Raw genomic sequence first — 20,662 nt, 5'->3', positions numbered from 1 at the left:
AGGAGAGGGGCACGAAATACTTTAATAACAAAATAAGGGGAAGAAACAACAGCGTGATAGAGGACATTTACGATGAAGAGCTGCGCTTAGCCGCACAGATGCAACGAGGGGGGGCAACGCGACTCGCTGCTCCCCCCCCCCCCTGCTATCGTCTGTTGTACCCAAGCTTGGCTCCGTCTGTAACTCCCCTCCCCACTGCGCCGGTGCCGGGGGCTCGTCTGAACACAACATGGGGGGGGGGGGGGCAACACGACTTGCCACTCCCCCCACTCCGCGCCAGGTGTGCCTGGCGCCGCTCTAACCTTCCCGACCCTCGGCGCTGATGCCGGAGGTCGGCTGCCTACTCACCATGACGCAAACCGTGGGGCTCGCCGCCGAACAGATGAAACATCTGGCGAAGCGACTCTCCGCCCCCACCCTACAACGCGTCGGATGTCCCACTGGCTCCCATAAGGATACCCCCAACCTTCGGCGCAGATGTCAGGGTCGGCCGCTCTCTACCCCGATGGGCTACCCGTCGGGGCCCCCCCGCACCTAAAGTCCCGCCTGATGCCACGTGGTGCCTTGTAGCCGGGCCCACTACCACGAGTTAGGTGGCACCAAGGGCCGTGCTAACAGCGGATGCAGTGCAGGACTGCCCGGCTGCCGCCTCCTAGGCCAAACACCCCAATCGCCCATGCCCCCGTCCCACTCGCTGGCCCCCGCCATGCTGGTGCCGGCGGAAGCGGACCTTCCGGAGGCCAGGTCATCTATTAATGGGACAAGGTCCTGCCCGGGCCTGGCCCGCATATCGGGGCCACAGGATAAAGGGGTGGGCTGGGGTGAATGACTAACCTCCCACACTTAAAGTCGGCCTCCGAAGCACGCACGTCCGGAACGGCATACACACGCGCCCCACCACCGCAGCACCCGCAAAATCTCTGACCGGCGCTTGGGCCTGGCTTTGTGCCCGCAACCCCCCCCGCCGTGGTATTCCGACCACAGGGCCCCGTCACCTGGTACTGCCCAGGGACAGGGCCGGGGCGGGGAGGGGAGACAGACAAACTCACCGCGAGCGAGGGGGCTACCCCCTATCTTGGCTCGCTCTATACATTTTGTCACCACTCTAACATGGCCGACACATTTATAAAAGGGTTAGAGGCGCAGTTAAACCTTGGAAGAAGGATTGCAGCGTTGTCCTTCGTCTGTCTCTTGTCAGGCGGCGGGTATTATCGAGAGTAAATTCACGCACGTAGTGTAGTCAGGCAATGCTGGATGTCTTCCATAGGGTTTAGAATATCCACGCTGAACGTTTTGGTAACTGCGTGTTTTGACTTTTTTTATATATACTTTTTGCCTGAACCCAACATGTCGCGTCATTACACAATGGCCCGCCCACATCCTTGTGGCAAACTGGCAATGTAGTAACATGTGTCTTTGAAGAAACTTTTCTCCCGCGCGTCACGCAACATATAAATAGAGACCAGCAGAAGCAGGGATCATGCCGCCGCGGAAGGTACGGCATGGGAATAGTCACTGGTAACTGGGGGTTAATTTACAAATCCCACGTACTTTCTGCAACAGTTGAGAGGTTGCACTGACTGTGTTCGAGTGACAGTCCTCCTACGTTTGTTGGGAGTGTATTTTTAGAAAATGTTGACACAGTTGTTTTTCTTTCATAAGTTGACTACTAACTACAACAATATAGAAAGTTAATTATTAGTTGTTAAAGTGTGTCATTCAAACACGACACCTGGACTCTTTCACCGCTAACAATGTGTCACAGACTGAATGTTCCACGAAAGCATTGCCATTGTCTCTGCTTATTTAGAGTAGAAATATGGGGTCAAAGTGGGGAACATTTATTAACATCAAGGTAACATTTTGTTGAAAAACGAGGAACCGAAAAAGCACCTATTTTTTGGCTACCCTGGGTCACAGATGTGAACCTCTTCAAAAGGCAAGTAATTATGTTACTGGTATCTATATGGATGGTAGGATAGGAAGTGCCAGCAGCACTCTGCCCAGGAGAAAATCTCATGCAACGTTTAGTTGCGTGTATTCTCATTTGGAGTTGAGCTGCAGCGCTTGTGTTTGATTGGCTGATGCCACGTTTTGTAAGAAGATTCCTGTATTCTGTTTGGCAACAGCATTTTAGTGGACAATGGCGCCAGTATCACAAAGTGTAATTTTCATAGCAAGCCACAGGCCCTCAATTAGGCTGTCAGACATCTCGTGGTAATGTACAGATCACTTACTGGTAATTCCTGTTATTCTGATTACTTATTTTTGCAATTTTTATATGGTGCTGATATGGCCTGAAGGCATCAGAGCACTTAACTATTTATGAACACGCCTTGCCCACTTTAGAATTCGTAATGAACTTGGAAAACACCAGTTGAGGCTTTTCTCCGAAAATATTTGTCAGGCAGTTACAGACCAGAAAGCACAGTGACATACCCAATGCTGGGAAGTATGCCGGATCTTGATCAGGATCATTTCAGACTAGATAGTTAAAATGTACGATATTCAAGAATCTGTTCCCCATGATGACCATGTGCACTTTTTATAGTATTGTTTACTTGATTCTCTCACTGCAGGAATGCCTAGATTACCATTAAGGTCAAGTTATAAGGACATTGGTAAGGCCCTGACAACAGTCAGCCCCTGCAGTGATAAAATAAATTAGATAACTTACTAAAGTTAATCGGGAATAAAATCAATTATACATCAACAAAGGAACATCCTGCTCCAGATTGGCACCGCAGCTCAAAATCTCACCATATAAAAGAAACAACATCAATGGCACATCTCTCTCTGTTTAAGCAGCAATGCTATGGACTTCATTACCCCAAACATAAGATCCACAGATAACTATCTTATTTTTAGAAGCCTTCTCAAGAGTTGGCTCTTTGTTACATAACCACCATACTCAAACACAAATATACAACATATCCATGTATATATAAACTTTAATTTGATTATATGTATCTAGATATAATATGTATTCCTGTGTAAGCTAGTACTAGCACCACTTAAGACAGATATAAGTTTTCTTATATCTGAGGTCACTACTCTTTGTTTAAATTTTTTTAATTTATAAGCATTTATTAAAGATACACAATGCTGAAAACGAACAAAGAAACATACGGGCTACATATTATGCCAAGTAGTTATACATCACATTCCAAAGTGTTTGTCTCATCATCAGCTACATATTTACATCGTAATAACAAATCATAGTTAAACAGTGGTGGGCTTGTAGAAAGGCAACCAGATACATCCAGTAATCCCTTGGCTTGGATCCTGTGGGTAACTCTTCCTCATAATGTTTTAAAGTATCTTTACAATAAGCCATGTCCTTAATCCAGTTTTTGGTCTGTGGAATGTACCTGCTGCCCCAACATACCGAAATTCTACGTTTAGCCAAGAGCAGCGCTATCATACAAAATTTCCGCTTGGTAGATCTCACGGTATTGATTATGCCTAGCAGACATGTTCAAATTGAACATTCAATAGGAACTCCCAACATTTTGTTTAGCAAGCGAATAATCTCAGTCCAGTATGCTCTAATAGATAAACAGTACCACGCCAGATGTATGAAATCAGAACCATCTGCACTGCACCTCTGGCAGCGTGCATCTCACCGTAAGCCATATTTGTGTAGTTGAGTAGGAGTATGATATGTTTGGTGTAAGTATTTATAGTGAAGAATGCGTAATTTGCCATTCGGTGTTAGCATACTAGTTGTGGTGCAGCAGACAACCCATTCCTCCTCTGTTAGGGGAGTGTCCAACGTGTTGTTCCACCGTGTCCATGCTTTGAGTATTACCATCGATGTCGCCTTGAAGTTGCGTATATAGGCGTGTTACCATATGAGTGTTATGAGGCGTGGTGATAATCATTTGCAGTGTGTTTAGTTGTGGCGGTTCTTGGGGTATGTGGGATAGAGTTTCTTAATCGCTCCTTGTAGTCTGTGATAGGTGAATTGAAAAAGTAGCTTTTGATTTTAATGTATAGTAAATCTTTAGGTTCGATAAAATTACCATCCTCATATATATCACCCATCATATCCATACCCACTTGTCGCAATAGGTCTGTTCCTACTTTTTCCTGGGTAACTGATAACTCCAGATTGAAGCGCAAGGGTAGTGCTAGTGCGTTGACTGGCAACTTATTTGCTAGTTTCCCCATCTTTTGCCAAGCGGCAGTTGCGGTGTCAATGGTGTCGATTGCCCGTGGGTGTATTTTGGTACGTCTATGTGGTAGGATAGCACTCGGCGGAATGGGTTGCGCATCTCCGTCTTCAATAGCTATATGAGGCAAATAGGGGATGGGGTGATACCAATAGTGTGCATATTGCGCTTGAGCGCATAGATAATAGAGGAGGAAATCCAGTACTTTAAAACCTCCTTTGGAAAAAGGCAATGTTAAGGCCCGAAGCTCAATGCGTGTTTGTTTGCCCGCCCAAATCAGGCGAGTTACTACCGTTGTTAGACTTTGGAATACTGCTTTCGGCGGGGTAATAGGAATCTTATTTAGTAGGTAGAGGAGTTTAGGCAGAATGACCATCTTCATAACGGCCAGTTGGTCTGCCAGTGATAATGGTAGCTGTATCCAGCGCTCAACTTTCTCTTCTAGCTTACTGATGACCGTCCCATAATTTACACGGATAACCGTTTCTGGGTCACGATGGTACCATACCCCAAGATATTTGACTGGTTCTGTTTGCCACTCAAGTGCAAATTCTGCCTTGTGTGGGGGTGTGGTGTCTGTCAACGGAATAATAAGGGATTTAGCCCAATTAATTTGGAGACCGGAATGACGACCAAATTTAATATACTCTCTTAGTAGCGAGGACAGGTTTACCTCCGGGTTCTTGACATATAAAACCATATCGTCTGCATATAGTGAGATATTGAGTGGCCTCTGTGGAAATTGAAGGGCGGCATATTTATGGCCCTGCCGTAATTTGCATGCCAGAGGTTCTAGGGCAGTTGCAAAAAGTAAGGGGCAGAGGGGGCAGCCTTGGCGTGTGCCGCGTTTGATTTGGATAGTGTCTGACACGTAGTTGTTAACTCTTATCCCCGCTGTGGGAACCATTGCAAGAAAATTGGGGGGAAACCCATCCTGTGTAATATGGTGTTGAGGTATGTCCATTTCGATCGAGTCGATTGCTTTTGCTGCATCCAGAAGGACTGCCGCTGCTTGCATATCTGGGGCCAGGTAGTGTGATAACGCAAATAGTTCAAGTGTTATGAGCAGTCGATCGACCAGGTATAAATCCCAATTGGTCTGGTAATATGATATTAGTCATAAGTGGTTGCAAGTGCTTCGCAATCAGTTTGGAAAGGATTTTTGTGTCAGTGTTGATCAAGGATAATGGCCTGTAGGTTTCATACTTCTCCGGGTCCTTATTCGGTTTCAGAAGGGCAATGAGCATGGCCTCTCTCAGCATAGGGGGGAGAATCTGGTTGTTATGTGCGTCCCCATACATTTCTACAAGGTGAGGGGCCAGCAGGTAAATATATGCTTTATAAAATTCGCTGGTAAAGCCGCCCGGCCTGGTGCCTTACCATTGGGAAGAGATTTTACTACCTCGATGACTTCTTCTACCGTTACGGGTTGTGAGAGATACTCCCTCTGTGTATCCGATAGCCAGGCTAATGCCACACCTTCCAGATATGACTTAAGCTCAGTGTGGGTGGCTGTTTGTCACGATGTATAAAGCTCGCCATATGTATCCATAAATGCTTGCAGTATGCCCTTTGTATCATAGTGGGGTGTGCAATTATCATCTTTTATCGAAAGTACCGTATGTGCCTTATGTCCTGTACAGATTTTACGTGCTAAAGTGCGGCCTTGTCTGCCTCCTTCACCATATGTGCGTGTAATGTGGTGTTTGGAAATATATTTGAGTTCATCTTCTGCAAAATTTTGGTATTCTGACATGACCGGTCGAATATCGCTGAGGGTGGACATGTTATGCGTCTGCTAAAATTCCCGTTCTAGGGCACCCAGTCGGAGCTCTCGTTGGGCAAGTTGGGCTCATATGTCCTTTAATATGCCAGCATTAGTGCTAATACAGACTCCCCTTATAGTGGCTTTAAATGCTTCTCATAGTAAACTGGGATCATCTGTGGAGGCTTGATTGAAAGCAAACTAGTCAATAATTGCTTGTCCAATGGTGTCAGTATATGAGGAGTCCAGTAACGCCCTGGCATTAAAACGCCAGATATATGGTGGTGGTGTATAATGGGGAAGTTTGATAGTCAAGAGCACCGGTTTGTGGTCGGAGAGAGTTTTGGGCAGGTGTCTAATGCATCGAGTCCAGGATACGCTTTTGTCTGTCCCCAGCCAGTAGTCGATACGAGACCAGCTGTTGTGAACAGTGGAGCTATATGTGGCTTCCCTATGATGGGGGTAGCGTGTTCTCCAGATATCGACTAAGGTGTACTGTGACATAATGTTTTTTACCGCATTTACCGCTTGTTTATGTGGCTCTCTTGAGGAATCCGATCGGTCTAGAAGTTCATTCAAAGTTAGGTTGAAGTCTCCGCCCCACAATATGGTCATTTCAGGTAAGTCATCTAGTTAGCGCCATAGTGATGTGTAAAAACCAGGGTCATCTACATTTGGGCCATATGTATTGATTAAGCCGATGCGATGTCCTCTAAGATGACCTGTACCTATTATAAATCGGCTGTTATGGTGTGCTCCCTGTGAAATTGTGTAACTTTTTTCACTAGGATCACCACACCTCTAGAGTAAGAGGAGTATGAGGAAGTCAGAACCGGTTCCGCCCACTTGCTCCATATAGTACATTTAGTGGAGGGAGCCAGATGCGACTCCTGCAGAAGGGCTACATTTACGTATAGTCTATCCAGATATGCAAATATCTGTCTAATCTTTTTTCGTTATTCAACCCCCTGACATTCCAGGACAGTAAATTAAGCTGTGGTGGTTGCAGCCTATCTATTGTGATTGGAATGAGCTAAATTTGTGGCGCGTTCTAGTTTCCTGCATGTATCCCATGCAGCTATCATAGCTGTAGATAATGTGGTGTTGGATGTATGAGTAATAGTGACTCTAATCATTTCAAAGTAGTGCATATATAGTAGCCTGTGAAACAAAGAACATTCCCAACCTCCCCTCCCCCCTCCCACTTTGGTATCCCAATCACACCAAAGACATTCCCAGTACAACATTAGCAACAGAACAAGAACCATGTTGGGGAGCTCCCACTGGGGGGGATCCGCCGAGTACACGCATCTCCATCCATCTCAGTGGATGTGGTCGGGGCGTGTGTAATCAACACGAGTGCATAATTTTTGACATACATGCTATGTCTAGTATACAAGGAGCAACATGTACATATTATTCAGAGAAACGCCCAGTTGCGTGGGTCCAAGGAACCACGCCTGTAACCTGTTTCAAAGGTCCCATACTGGTAAGTTCAAGTGTATGGGTGTTCGTGAGGCATAGTTGAAAGGCCAGGGCAGATCACCCATCTTGGATGTCTCACAGTGGCAGGTTTATTTCGCTTACAGTTATAGTACAGTTATTACGTTGGGTGATCGTTTAATAATAGTAGCCCAGTAACCGTTTGTGGACTATAGTGCTATGGGACAATGTTAAATTGTGCCTTTTACGAGGACCATGAGTCTATTGACACTAACACACATTGGTGTTACGTTCACGAGTGCGCACTTCATGTCTTATGGCTGATCACACCGTCACCACCAGATGAGGGCTGATCACACCGTCGCCTATGTCCAAGGTGCATCTGCTGGCAGGCGGTGGGTGCAAGTCATCCAGCACCTCCCCAGACTCCAGTGGCACAATATACGCCCGCATCGTGAGTCTACAAGTGTTCCGCAGTCTAGATGCTCGACACAAAGTCCAGGTTTAGTGCAGCACTAGTTGCCGGGCACGCACGTCTCTCGTGTCGTCGGTATTCGCTCCGGGACAAACAACTGGTGGACAGTGTCGAAAGAGCGGTCTGCATCTGTGCGCGCTTAAATCGGAGTCCTGGTCTGTTTCTTTGAGCCTTTCTTTTGGTGATTGTCTTCTTTATAAAGTCTTGGGCAGCCTTTGGTGATTGGAGTATAGTCACGCGCCTGTCGCATGTCACCCGTAGCCTTGTAGGGTACAACATTGCATATTCAATACCCAGTTCTCATAATTTCTGTTTGGCAGGGTTGAAATCTCTGCGGGCTGTCTGAACTGCCATTGTGAAGTCCAGATAGAAAGCTAGATTATTACATTGGTAATTGATTTGCTGTTTCTCCCTAGCCAATCGTAAAGTGGTGTTGCGATCTGTATAATTAAGGACCCGGGCAATTATTGGTCTTGGTTGGGCACCGGGGGGGCTTGGGTGCCAGTGATCGGTGCGCCCTTTCGATGACCAGCATGTTGGATAAGTTGTTGGCTCCAAATAGTTCACGCAACATGTCTTCTACATAGGTTTCCATTCGTCCCGTATTTGTGCTTTTGGGAATTCCCGCGATGCGGACATTGTTGTGACGTGATCTCGCCTCCAAATCTTCGGCTTTACTTTGGATGACCTACAGGATTTTCTCCATGTCTGTACATTTGCGCGACGTGCTGTGTGCTTCGTCCTTCACTGCGTTTATGCGGTCTTCTGCTGCGTCGAGACGTTCCCATGCTTATTGAGTTTATTGGAGATATTGTCCACTCTTTGGGTGAGGGAGTCCAAGTTCCCGTTGATGGCTTGGAGGCTTTGCTGTATAGCCTGAAGTGCGGTTTCCATGACTGTGCTGGTAGTTTGTTCCACATCTAACTTTGTATCTTAGTGTGCCGTTGCCCCCGCGCAGTTGGATAGTTGAAATGGCGATTGGTGGGTTGGGCGTGACGTTATAGCATGGTGGTAAGAGCAGTGCCGACAATGGATCCCAAGAGTAGCCACGCGATTCCCACCTCAGCAGCATCACACTGGTGGACCGGGCCGCACTTGACTCACGGCTCAACAGCACCACACACTGTGCTTCCGGCGACAAGCAAAGGATGTGTGAAAACATCTCGGACAATGGCGCTTACTGATTACCCCGGTGCAATGTTGGTCCACATGTAATACACGCACACCCCGAGGTCAGCGCAGTTTGCAGGTATTTGCTATGCTGTGTCAAGTGCAATTTTAGACCAATCAAGCACGGCAGTGACAACTTGCTCTATTCCATCAATGGCATCGGCAATTCAGGCGGTGATTGTGACGCTGTCTCATAGCGCGGGATGTGCGGCAGTGGTGGTGTCCTGAAGAGGGAGATCTTCGCCGCAGCACCAGAGGCAATGAGCCGCTCGTCAGCTGCGCTGGTGGCAGGGAACGACGCGGTAGTAAGTTAATTCGCAGGGCGCTGCTTAGGGGTTTTTGCGCTCTTGCCTGATCAGGGGTTGTGTCGTACTGCTGCTCAGGTCAGTCATCCGCATAGGGCGCTTCAGCGGCGCACAGTTGGTTTATTTTCCACCCGGGTCCGTCATTTTGTGAATTTCCCAGCCGTGTCGTTGTCTGCGCAGACCAGGCACCACTCCAGGGTTATAAGTTTCCCAAACCACGGTGGCCGCAGATGTCACTACATCTGAGTTGCAGCGCGGTTCGCCATCGGGACAGTTAGTGCACAGCGTGTGGTTCCTTACTTGATTTGTCGTTACACAGTGTGCGCAGCCGCCATCTTAAAGTCGTCGATTAAGTTCCTCGCTGCAGACCTTTATGATCGCTTTTCTCACTGCCAAGAGCTTGGTTGGTAAATCGAATGTCCCCTTGATGCAGCGCAGGCATTCCGATGCTTGGGGAGGTGTTTTTCATATTGGTTAATCACCGGTAAATGTACTTTTAAGCAGGATATTGTCCCTGACCGGCAGAGCAGCCTCAAAGAGTAGCCATCACGCAGCGCACCCTCTAGCGCCCCCAATCTCTAGTCTGAGGTCACTACTCTTAAAACCTTTAAGTCACTCCTAAGGCAGGTCTTTCAATCCTGAAGGCAGGGTGCTGGTTTATAAGTATTTGGGTGCCCCTGCATGAGCAGGACACCCCTACAAACTCTGGAGTCGATTCTCCAGGCTTTGTAAGTGTGGTCATCCATTTTGATACATAGAGTGGCCATCCATCATAACAAGATGGCTAACTATATAGTGGTTGTGCTGATCCTGGGCATGTTTTGTATTAAACATGTTGTAATCCTACCCCAACACCATTACCGATGTTGGAGGAATGATTCCATGCACTGAGGGGCTCCTCCGGGAAGCCCCCAGTACTCTGAGTAACAGCAATTCAGGGTCTGCCAGCAAGCTAGTGCTGCTGCCGACCCCAGACACGATTCTGCCCTCCTGCTGCTGATCTAAGCTCAAGCAGTGGAAGGTAGAATAATAGGTTTCCTGACACAGAGAAGTGTGACCACGTCCCAGACAGGATTTAGTGTATTGGGGTGGGGGTGGTTGCCAGCACCACCAGATATCTTTGAAGGGCACATTTTGTGCCCTCTTTGCATACTCCAATTGGAACCAGTTCTGGTAACCCTTGGCTTACTCTCTGGCGCGAAACTGGTCAAAGGACATGGGAGTATCCTCCCCTCTGTCCAGTCCCTCCTGTGGGTGGGACCCCTGAGTCGTCCTAACCCTTTCTTAGGGTATAAAAGAGATTACCTGTGGGTGGGTCCTCAGATTCATCGTGGGACAATACTCAAGCCTGAAACCACGTCACTCTTCGACCGTCTGGACACCTGGACTTCGCCTGGAACCGACACTGCATCAAGGAAGCCTACTGCTGCTCCTGTTCTACAAGTATTCTTTTTTGTCTGTGCTTCTTCCAGGATCTTCAACAGACCTGTGGGGACCAAGGACACCCGAAGTAATCTAATCTCCCTTGGAGTGAAGGAGTCACTCCCTGCAGGCACAGCAACATAGCTTACCAGTGTGCTCCTCCTGGTTTTCCACGGACCTCGAAAGGCTCAGCAACACAGGTGATGGTTCTGCAACTCCATCGAGGCCTGACCTGTCCTCTCTGCGTTTTTGAGGCCAGTATCCCTTGTTGGAACCTCTGGAATTGAACTCCTGTGCACCGCGTCGACTTACCGTTGCCAAGGCTTGTTGGCTCTGCACTACAGAGATCTTCAGGCTACAAGAAGCCTCAGCATCTCTTACGGCCAAGATCAGCATCCTCATCGCATGCTCTGCACCCTGGGCCTTCATCTTTGGTGAGCTGCTCGAGTTCCTCTTATGACTCCTGTGCCCTTGGCCTGTGAGTCCTCTTGAGGGTCTTATCCCTGCTTGCTCGGGGCCTGCTCTGACTCTCCTGCTTGTGGTGAGTCCTTTGGACCTTGCCGGTCCCAGTGGTGCTCCTTCCTCGCTTTCTGTGCCTGTTGTAGCTGCCTAGGCTTGTTGGTGCTCACACCGGACACCGAACTCCTGGTTCTTGACTTCCGACAGCTCGTGGATGGCTCCTGTCTTTCCTCAGTGTTGCCTGGTCCTCACAGCTGCAGCGACAAGGTCACCATCAACTCCTTTGAACCGTCTGTCATAGGTGGGCATTACTCTTCCATGCCTCCTGGTCTCCTTCGAGTGGCATAGTCTGTGTCTCCCCTGCTTGCAGGTTCTTCTCTTCAAGATTTCACCCTTGGGTTCCAACGGACTCTTGCACTGTCTTCACCAGCAGCATCTTTACTGAAGTCCTCCATTGTGGTTTACGGTGGTTTTCGTCATCACTTATGCACCCAGCTTCCCTGGTGTAGGTATCGTGGCTCCTGGGACATCCACGGGTGGGGTGACTCTCCAACCTTCTGTTTTCCATGTGGTTTCTTCAGGGTCCACTGGAAAAGGTCCTTCTTCAAAACTGCAACAGCGACTTTCCCGTTGACTTCTGTTGAGTCCGCGGTTGTGTTTCCACTCTGTACCCAGCCTCCGTGGGGACTCCTGGATACTTACCTTCGGTAGTTCCTTGGCTCTCCAGCTCTTCTGAGTCTCCTGGTCCAAGTCCTGACTTGATTCACAGTTCACATTCCATTTGTTTAGTATATGGTTTGGTCCACCTGGAGACCACTGTGTATTGTGCTTACTTACCTATTTGCAATTTAAGTATTGTGTGCATTTGTGTTTATATCTCCAGGTAGGATATATACCCATGTGTTACTGATTGTTGTGTGATAAATAGAAATATTTGTATATATACACTGTGTGGTTCTTTTTCGTTTAACCTACACTACATGATTAGATCTGGTAAAACAAGCTGCTTAACACTCATTCTGGATAAGCCTGAAGGCTGCTCTCCACAGCTAACACGTAGAGAGCTTTCTAAGGTTGTCTAAGACCACTAAAATCACTGTAAGGGTTGTCTGGATTAGTGCAAGGTGCTTCACTTAAATTTAGAATGGTTGTGTACTAAGCCTGCCTCCTACACAACCATTCTAAATTCTTCGCTTCCCTATCCCTTCTTTGACTCATCCCAAAATTAATTTCACTATGCTAATCCTCGTCCGGGGCAGTAAATGCTATATAAAATACAATTACAATACAACAAGCAGGAAGTAAGAGTTACAGCGTGTTATATTTATAGTAATTAAACTAAGACGATTACTTTGGTGGGTGTGTGAAGGAGTAATCACAAGAACAGTTACAGCAATTAGGCAGAGGAAATACACAGTTAAAGCATCGATTTAGATTGTGGGGTCATATAGCGAGCGCAGGTCAGATCGCAATCAGAGAGAGTACTTAAGTCTGGTCGAGGGTGAGTTAGCTAAGATGTCTGTCAAAAAGGTGGAGCTTGAAGTCCTTTTTGAAGGTTACTAGGCATGTGGTTAGACGGAGGGAGGGAGGCAGAGAGTTCCATATTTTAGTGGCACTTCCAGAGAGAGACTGGTTCATGTATCATTCTTGACTGAAGGTGGGGAGTACCAGTAGCAGGGATTGGGCCTTTCTGGAACCCCTATCTGCTCCAAAGATTGTCAGTTTCTCCTCTAGATAGGAGGGTGAGGAGGAGTGCAGCGCTCTGTTGGTAATACAAGCAATTTTGAATTGAGCCCGCACTTCAATGGGGAGCCTGTGGAGGGTTTGCAGAGCCGGGGAAATGTGGTCATATTTCTTGAGACCTGTAATGAAGCGTGTTGCAGCATGTTATGTTGCTTTTAGAGAGCCTTAGTGAACTTTGGGAATTCCTGAGAGGAGGGCAAGTCCATAATCTAGTCTAGAGAGCACGAGTGACTGCACCACTTATTTGAGGTCTTGTTCCGGAATCAATTGTCTGATGGCCCATAGCTGCCTAAGCTGGAGTTGTGCGCTGTTGGCCATGGCTGCGATGTGTCTGTGAAGATTGAGATATTTTCAAGGGTGATGCTGAGTAATCTGGCACTCTGGACAATGGCGGGGCAGCTGTCCAGGGCAAGAAGGTTAGCCATCCATTATTTAAGAGAGTATTTGAGAGCAAGGCAATGTCTACCAGGGAAGAGATTTTCAAGTATATTTGGGTGTCGTCGGTATAGAGGCGAAAGAGAATCACACGAAGAGGTTCTAGGTAGAGGTTAAAGAGGATTGGGGAGAGGATCGAACCTTGAAGGGACCCCTTGGCAAACGCTGACTGGTCTTGAGAGTGAGTTGCCCATTTTCACAGTTTGGGAATGGTTGGATAGGTATCAGGTGAACAAGTTGACAGTACCTCCACATCCCATGTGAAGATCAAGAGTACGAAGAAGGTCCATATGGTTGACAATATCGAATGCAGTGAAAACATCCAGGAAGACCAGGAGGCAGGAGTTGCTGGAGTCGAGGATTCTGAGGGAGTCATTGATTATTTGGAGGATCGCAGTTTCTCTGCTGTGACCCTGTCGAAAACCTGATTGCAGAGTGTCTAGGAGGTTGCTTGCTCAAATATGTGAGGCTAGTTGGGACGCTATGTAACTTTCCATGTCTTTTCCTAAAAATGGCAATGTGGAGACTGGGTAGTAGTTGTTCAGGTTCTCAGGATCGAGAGATTATTTTTCAAGAGAGGGGTGATTTGCCCCATTTTTTGTCGTTCTGGGAAGAGGCCCTATTTGAGAGAGGAGTTCACCATGTGGCATGGGATTTGCAGATAGAACCTGAGATGGAGTCGTGATGTGGTTTGAGGGTTTTACTTTGGAGTCTGTGAGTTGAAGGTCCTGTTCTGAATTTGGAGAGAAGGATGACCATGATTGTAGTGCCTTGCATGGGAGAGTCTTACCTGTTTCAAGGTAGTCGTTAATGGGCAGCCAGATATGGATAGCTCTAACTTTTATTTCAAAGAAATCCACATAGTTGCAACCGGCCACGGATGATTTAGGAGCCAAAGTGGTGAAGGGGTTAGTAGACTATGAAATTACCTTGAACAGGCACTTCGGTCTGTTTTTTGTTGAATTCACACGGGCTCTGATATGGGAGGATTTGGCTCTGAGGATTCAGTCTTTGTAATGTTTTCTCGCTTTGCAGAGATTAGTCAAACTCAGGTGAGATGGTGCTTGTCTCCAGTCTTTCTTGCATTTTCTGACAAGCTTTCTTCATAAAGCTCTTTAGAGAACCAGGGCCTTGAGAGTTTTGGTCTGGATAATTTGAATTTCAGGGGAACACATTTGTCGATAAGGGATTTTTTGCTGGAGTTGACTTGCTGGAGGCCTCGTTAATGTCCAGATCAGGTCTAATCAAAATTAGGGTGGGAAGGGCCATGATAGCATTTGCTTCTGTGTCAAGGTTGGATGTGTCCCTGAACCATATTTTCTCTTTCTTGGGTTTGCCTGTATATTTTGGTATGCGAGCCAGTTAGGGAGAATGGAATCTGCCTGTGATCAGACCAGTCCACTGGGAAGGGGTCATATGTTTTAGTTTGGGGGAATTGGAGATTATCAGATCCAGAATGGCACCTTTATATTGTGTGGGTTTAAGGCATTGTTGTTGGAGATCATTGGTATTGAGAAAGGAGGCAAAAGTGTCCACATTGCTGTTGCCCACGCCTCTCCAGTGGATGTTGAAGTCACCAAGGAAAATATTGTTGTCAAAGCTGGTGTGTTGTGAAGGGAAGATGTCCATGCATTCCTCGATAAAGGTGTTATTTTGATCAGGAGGGTGGTAAATCACATTCAGTCTGAGGTTGGAGGTCATGATGACCTGGTCCGACCACAAATTTATTCCCTTTACAATTGGACTCCATAGCTTAGATTCTCCGGAGGACTCCACACTAAACACCCATAAAACTATGCAAAAATGGAACAAAATGCTAGCCAATCTGAGTCTCTACATCGAAGCAGAGCGAGGTAAACCCACCCTGACAGGAGATCCCTCACTAGATACTCACTCCTTCAACGCCTGAATGGCCTCACTTAGTAACATCTTTGCACCACTTGCCCCGCCGCAAAAGAAGGCTTCCAACAAGGTCCTTGCCCCCTGTTGTACTCCAGAGCTAAAAGAATTACAAGGGCACAGTAGATGGTTGGAACACGACAGAGGAAAAGCTATAAAACCGGAGGAGCTTACACTTTTTAAATCTGCTCTCAAAAACTACCATCAGCAATTCAAAATAGAAAATAAATCCCACTATACTAATCTAATTAGGCAGGCTGCATCAGATCAGAAAACAATCTTTAAAATTGTCAAATCTTTCACGCACTTTAAATACTTTAAATATCTTTATTACATTTTATCTTTTCTGTTACATAGATTCTAAACATCGGTACGTACGGTACGTATTACACTTATAACAACATTATCGATACCATGCCACTGTTTACATCAAAAGAAATATTTTCATCTCACAATTATGGCATAGTACGTGTTTACTTCGCAGGAATTGTCGTGCATTTGTAAAGTAACATGGGCATTAACAGCCCATATGTACTGTCATCTCTAATTGAGGAGCGAGATGTATCTAACATGTGCGCCCTTTCCGAACTGCGGTCTTCAGTGCATTGATTCATCTCCCTCATCTTCAACAGTGAAATCGTAACGCACAATTGTTTGTGGGCAAGGGAGTATATAAGTGCCTTGACCTGTTACTAGATACCTTCGTTTCGTTTTGTCTTTTCTTTTTTTTCTTTTCTGCTTTTTTTTTTCTCTTCTATCTTCAAACATTCAACCACAACCAATGAAAACTTAAAAATATTAAAAAAAAGAAAACATCAGATGTTGGTGGAAATATGTAGCCAGTGTATAGAGTGCCGTTCGAGTTCAGTCGTGTCTCGGCTGGTATATCCGTAGTGAATGCAGGTTGCCGTTCCTGTGCTATGTGCTATTGTGTGGACACTAGGGTATCCTATAGTAGGAGTCGTGTTCATGAACTGTGAGGAAGGAATGTAAGGTCATTATCCAACCCAACAGCTGCGGCTGAGGTGTCCTGTAAGTGCAGCGTGACAGTTCCGCTCAAACGACGTGTCAGGTAGTGTTTCCCGCTTGTTGCGTAGGAGGTGTGCGCAATGTTGCATTAGAATGTATAAGGGCTTTGAGGGCATTGTCCCAGGGCTGCGCTATGGGATACTTCCGCAACCCTGCCATTTCTTCCCTATGAAGGATTGCGCTTTCAGCCTGTGCCCAGACCTCTAAGGACTTTATCCAGTGGTGTATTTCTGGAGGGTCTTTGTGTTTCCACCTCTTTGTAATCAGTCGTTTTGCGGTTATTAGGCCTAGGTCACGAAATCTAGAACTGACTTTGTTAGCTTTAGTTTGTTTGTAAAACCCCAGGATACAGACCTCCCATGTGGCTGGCACTTCGGTGTTGGTGCAGTTCGTGAGTGTTTCTGTTATCGTGTGCCAATAGGGTAATAGCAGTGGGCAAGACCATAGCATATGTAGTAGGTCAGCACCAAGGAGGCGGCATCTCGGACATTCGGAAGTGTTGATGTTGAAATATTTATTAATTTTATCCGGAGAGAGATACGCCCTGTGCAGTATATATGTTTGTATAAGCTTAAATCGGGAATTGCGTGGTATGTGCGTGGCACTGGCTAGGACACGCTCCCATGCCTTATCGGTCCACGGTCGACCTCTGTCTTCAGCCCAATGTGCGCATAGTCTCTGAAATGGTTTTAACACCTGAAGGATCAGGGCTTGTACCAGCCAGTGGATTACGTGTGACCCCTCTCCCATTACATGCAAATACTGCATTAACTGATGTGTCGGTGGCTCATTCGTCAAGTCTCCCCACGCTAGCGTCAGTGTTCGTATAATGGCTGCATGTAGAAGGAACTGGCCCACTGGCAAACCATTTTCAGCTGTCAGGGTCGCAAAAGGTAGTAGGGCACCGTCTGCATATAAGTCTCCTAGCGTCTCTACACCTGCTTCAGTCCAGGACGTGAGTGTTACCTCTGTTAAAGTATTTCTACCTCTGGGCGTCCCGATAAGTGGCAATATTGGGGGATAAGGGACCGTATCTTTCGTGAATTGAAGGCTCCTCTTGTAACATCTATGCGCTAATTCAATATGCATCTGTGTCGGGCGGGGAAGTTTCGCCAGTGGTTGAAACAAGCTACAAATCTGTGTCTGCGTCCAAATGGATGTCTGTCGCCATGTCCGCCAGGTTCTTGCCACTTAGTGACCCATTGTAGCTGTGCAGCCAAGTAATACAACTCCAAATAAGGGACTGCCAAGCCTCCACATTCCGATGGCGCATACAGTTTCTGCAATGCTAACCTGAGTCTCCCTATATTCCAGATTAGGCTTCGGGTCAATCCCTCCAGTTCCCGAAATAATCATACTGGAACGTATATCTGAAGTTTGGCGAAATAATACAATATCCTCGGCAGTACTATCATTTTGATTAAGGTAACACGACTCATCACATTGAGCGGTAGAGTCTTCCAGAAGTGCATCTGCGCCCTTATGAAAGAAATGGCGCACATTAAGTTACCCTCCAATATATGTGCCGGGGACCTGTAGATATATATGCCTAGGTATCTGAATGTAGTCGGATACCAAGTAAGCACAGTCCCATTGATAGTTATATCTGTTACAGCCGCGTCTTCGTGGAAAGAATAAGCGCCTGGTTTAGCCCAGTTTACCTTTAGACCTGACACCGCCTCGAAACCACGGAACAGTGCAGATATGGCTGGCGGCACAGCGTGCAAGTCTCCTATGTACAGTAGCAGGTCATCTGCATATAAAGACACTGTGTGGAGTCCCATCATTCAAAGGGATGCCCCAATCTGCGCCGCTCTCTCCGAGGAGAGCCGCCAAAGGCTCCATAGCAAGGGAAAAGAGCAGCGGAGACAAAGGGTATCCCTGTCTGGTTCCTCGCCAAACCCTGATTGTATCAGAGAAGAGCCTACCTGTGCGAGCCCGTACTGTGGGGTGCTGATACAGTAGTTGTATCAGTTGCAAATAACCGTCCCCTGGCTCATACCTGCGTAGGACCGCCGCAAGATAGGGCCATTCCAGCGAATTGAAGGCCTTCTCTAGGTCCAACACTAGACAACCAGATCGTGGCCAATTCTTCGTTGCGTACTTCTGGATTCTAAATAATCTCCGAATATTAAGATAGGTGCACCTGTCTGGGACAAATCCGTTTTGATCAGTATGTACCAGGGTCGGCACAAATGGGGCTATACGTTTAGCTAGGGTGGAGGCAAGTATTTTATAGTCTGTATTCAACAGAGCCAGTGGACGGTAGGAGCCCAGGAGTTCAGGGTCTCTGCCCGGTTTTAAAAGGGAGATCAGCGTTGCTTCATTTTGCGTGGGTGTGAGTGCTGAGTCATCGAGAGCTCCTGCGTATACCCGCAACAGTTCCGGTATCAATATGTCCGAATAGGCTTTGTAAAATTCAGCCGGTAGTCTGTCTGGACCCGGAGATTTACCATTTGAGAGGGTAAAAATACTATCTCTTATTTCCTCCGGCAGCAGAGGAGCACCTAGTCTGTCTTGTTGGTGTTCTGTCAGTCGCGGCAGTGTCAGGGCGGAAAGAAATTCCTGTATTACTGCAGCGGAGAGGTGTGGCTCACTGGTTAGAGGCGGCAGATCCGTAAGCAGAGAATTGGCCAGGGACCAGGGTTCAATTCCCGACGCGGCAGGGTCGTGGACCAGGGTCAAAACGGACTCGATAATTCTCGCCTCGGTACCTACTCTAACCAGGAACACACTTGGCAACTCTGGGCATTAAGCTTGCCTCATCTCTACAACGGCCCCCCACAGACGCCGGGGATGCCTGGTTTCACCTTGGAGATACCCAGAAAGGGACCATCTCACAGGGATAGCCAGGACAGGTTCCCCAGCGGTCTATAGCGCCGGGACACTTCCGAGTAGCTGTGCGCTGAATAAATTAAAATAACATAACATAACATAACATCTGTGGCTAGCAAGCAAGACCTGTACATTATGGAATAATGTTCCACAAAAGCGTGGTTTATGTCACTCTGGGTATGTACCGTAACTCCCTGTGTGTTCTGTATGTATGTTACAGGCGCAGTGACTGCATCTTACCTTATCAGCCATGACAGCAGTTTGCCAGGTTTGTCCCCCATGTGGTGAGTGCGCGCTGAGTGTGATTAGTTCAGATTACGGAGCCGGTCTAACAATCTAGAGTGTTCTTCTCTGTTTTTCTCTAAGGGTCAGGTATTGCCCCCTAACGCATCTCCCTCCCTTTGGAGCAGTTCATTTTCAAGACGTGTGAGGTCAGCCTCTAACTGTCTCCGCATACCCGCTTGTGCACAAAGGCAATCGCCCCTGATCACTACCTTAAACGCATCCCATTCTACCTGAGGCGTCGTGGCCGTGTCAGCATTTTCTTCAAAGTATTGGGTGATGTTAGTTGCTAGTAGGTCACGAAAGGGCGCGTCTAGTAGCACATCTGGTTGTAAGCACCAGGTCGGAATTGGCGGGCGGGGCTGCACCCACAACACCTCTAATATATGCGGGTTATGGTCTGAGTGTGTTCTGCCTATATAATAAACTGCAGTTATAAGCGGGAGCAGTTCCTCCGAAAGCATGTAACGATCTAACCGCACATGCAAGTTGTGAGCACCGGAGTAGTAGGAATATACCCTGTCCTGGGGGTAGCGATGTCTCCAGGCGTCTTTCAGGCGCCATTGTGTTGACCAGTTAGTTAACGCTTTCATGGCATTATGTGTACTTGTACCCAGAAGGGGCGGAAAGGAGCAATCTAATGATACGTCAAGTACGCTTTTATAGTCTCCCCCTAAGAGCATAGGAACATCATGCCATGGCGCTAGGATACGTGAGATGCGGTCAAAAAAGGCAGCCTGTTCTGTGTTGAGAGCATATAGCGATGCAAGTATAATTGGCCTGCCATCCAGTGTGCCCTTAACTATGACATATCTGCCCTCCGTGTCCACCAGCGTCTGTGCAATTTTTAGTGGGACCCCTGGTCGTACCCATATTAGCATGCCTCTCGCAAAGGCCGAATATCCAGTGGCATATAACTGGCCACGCCAGCGGCGGTGCAGGCGCTGAATTTCTGTTTTGGCCAAATGAGTCTCTTGCAGTAGTGCTATTTGTACATGATGCCGTTTGAAGTATGAATATATCTGGTACCTTCGTGATGGTGAATGCATGCCCCTCACATTCCATGTACAAATTTTAAATGAAGACATCGTCCTTACAAAATGCTAAGTGGCCACGTGTTTGCAAAGGCCCAACAAACAAATACGGTATATCTGACCTGGCAGTGCACAGCTTTCCTAGCATACTGACTTGTGGTATATTATGTTGCATGAAACGACAAACTGTA

At 47.1% G+C, this 20,662-nt stretch overlaps 1 protein-coding gene across 3 annotated transcripts in view; it reads left to right on the top strand.

The window, feature by feature from the left end:
* Positions 1-1,363: 1,363 nt before the first annotated feature.
* Positions 1,364-20,662, top strand: part of SPIDR (scaffold protein involved in DNA repair) — a 2,139,604-nt gene continuing 2,120,305 nt past the window's right edge. For all 3 annotated transcript variants that reach the window (XM_085605664.1, XM_085605663.1, XM_085605662.1), the window contains exon 1: positions 1,364-1,495. In XM_085605664.1, coding sequence (XP_085461790.1) covers positions 1,481-1,495 — 15 coding nt within the window. In that variant the 5' untranslated portion in view covers positions 1,364-1,480. The remainder of the gene's footprint in view (positions 1,496-20,662) is intronic.

Source organism: Triturus cristatus, chromosome 5_1 (genome assembly GCF_964204655.1).
Source record: "Triturus cristatus chromosome 5_1, aTriCri1.1, whole genome shotgun sequence".
In the NCBI taxonomy this organism is placed as follows: Eukaryota; Metazoa; Chordata; class Amphibia; order Caudata; family Salamandridae; genus Triturus; species Triturus cristatus.
Note: the sequence above shows the minus strand (reverse complement) of the source record. Positions and strands in the feature narration are given on the sequence as shown.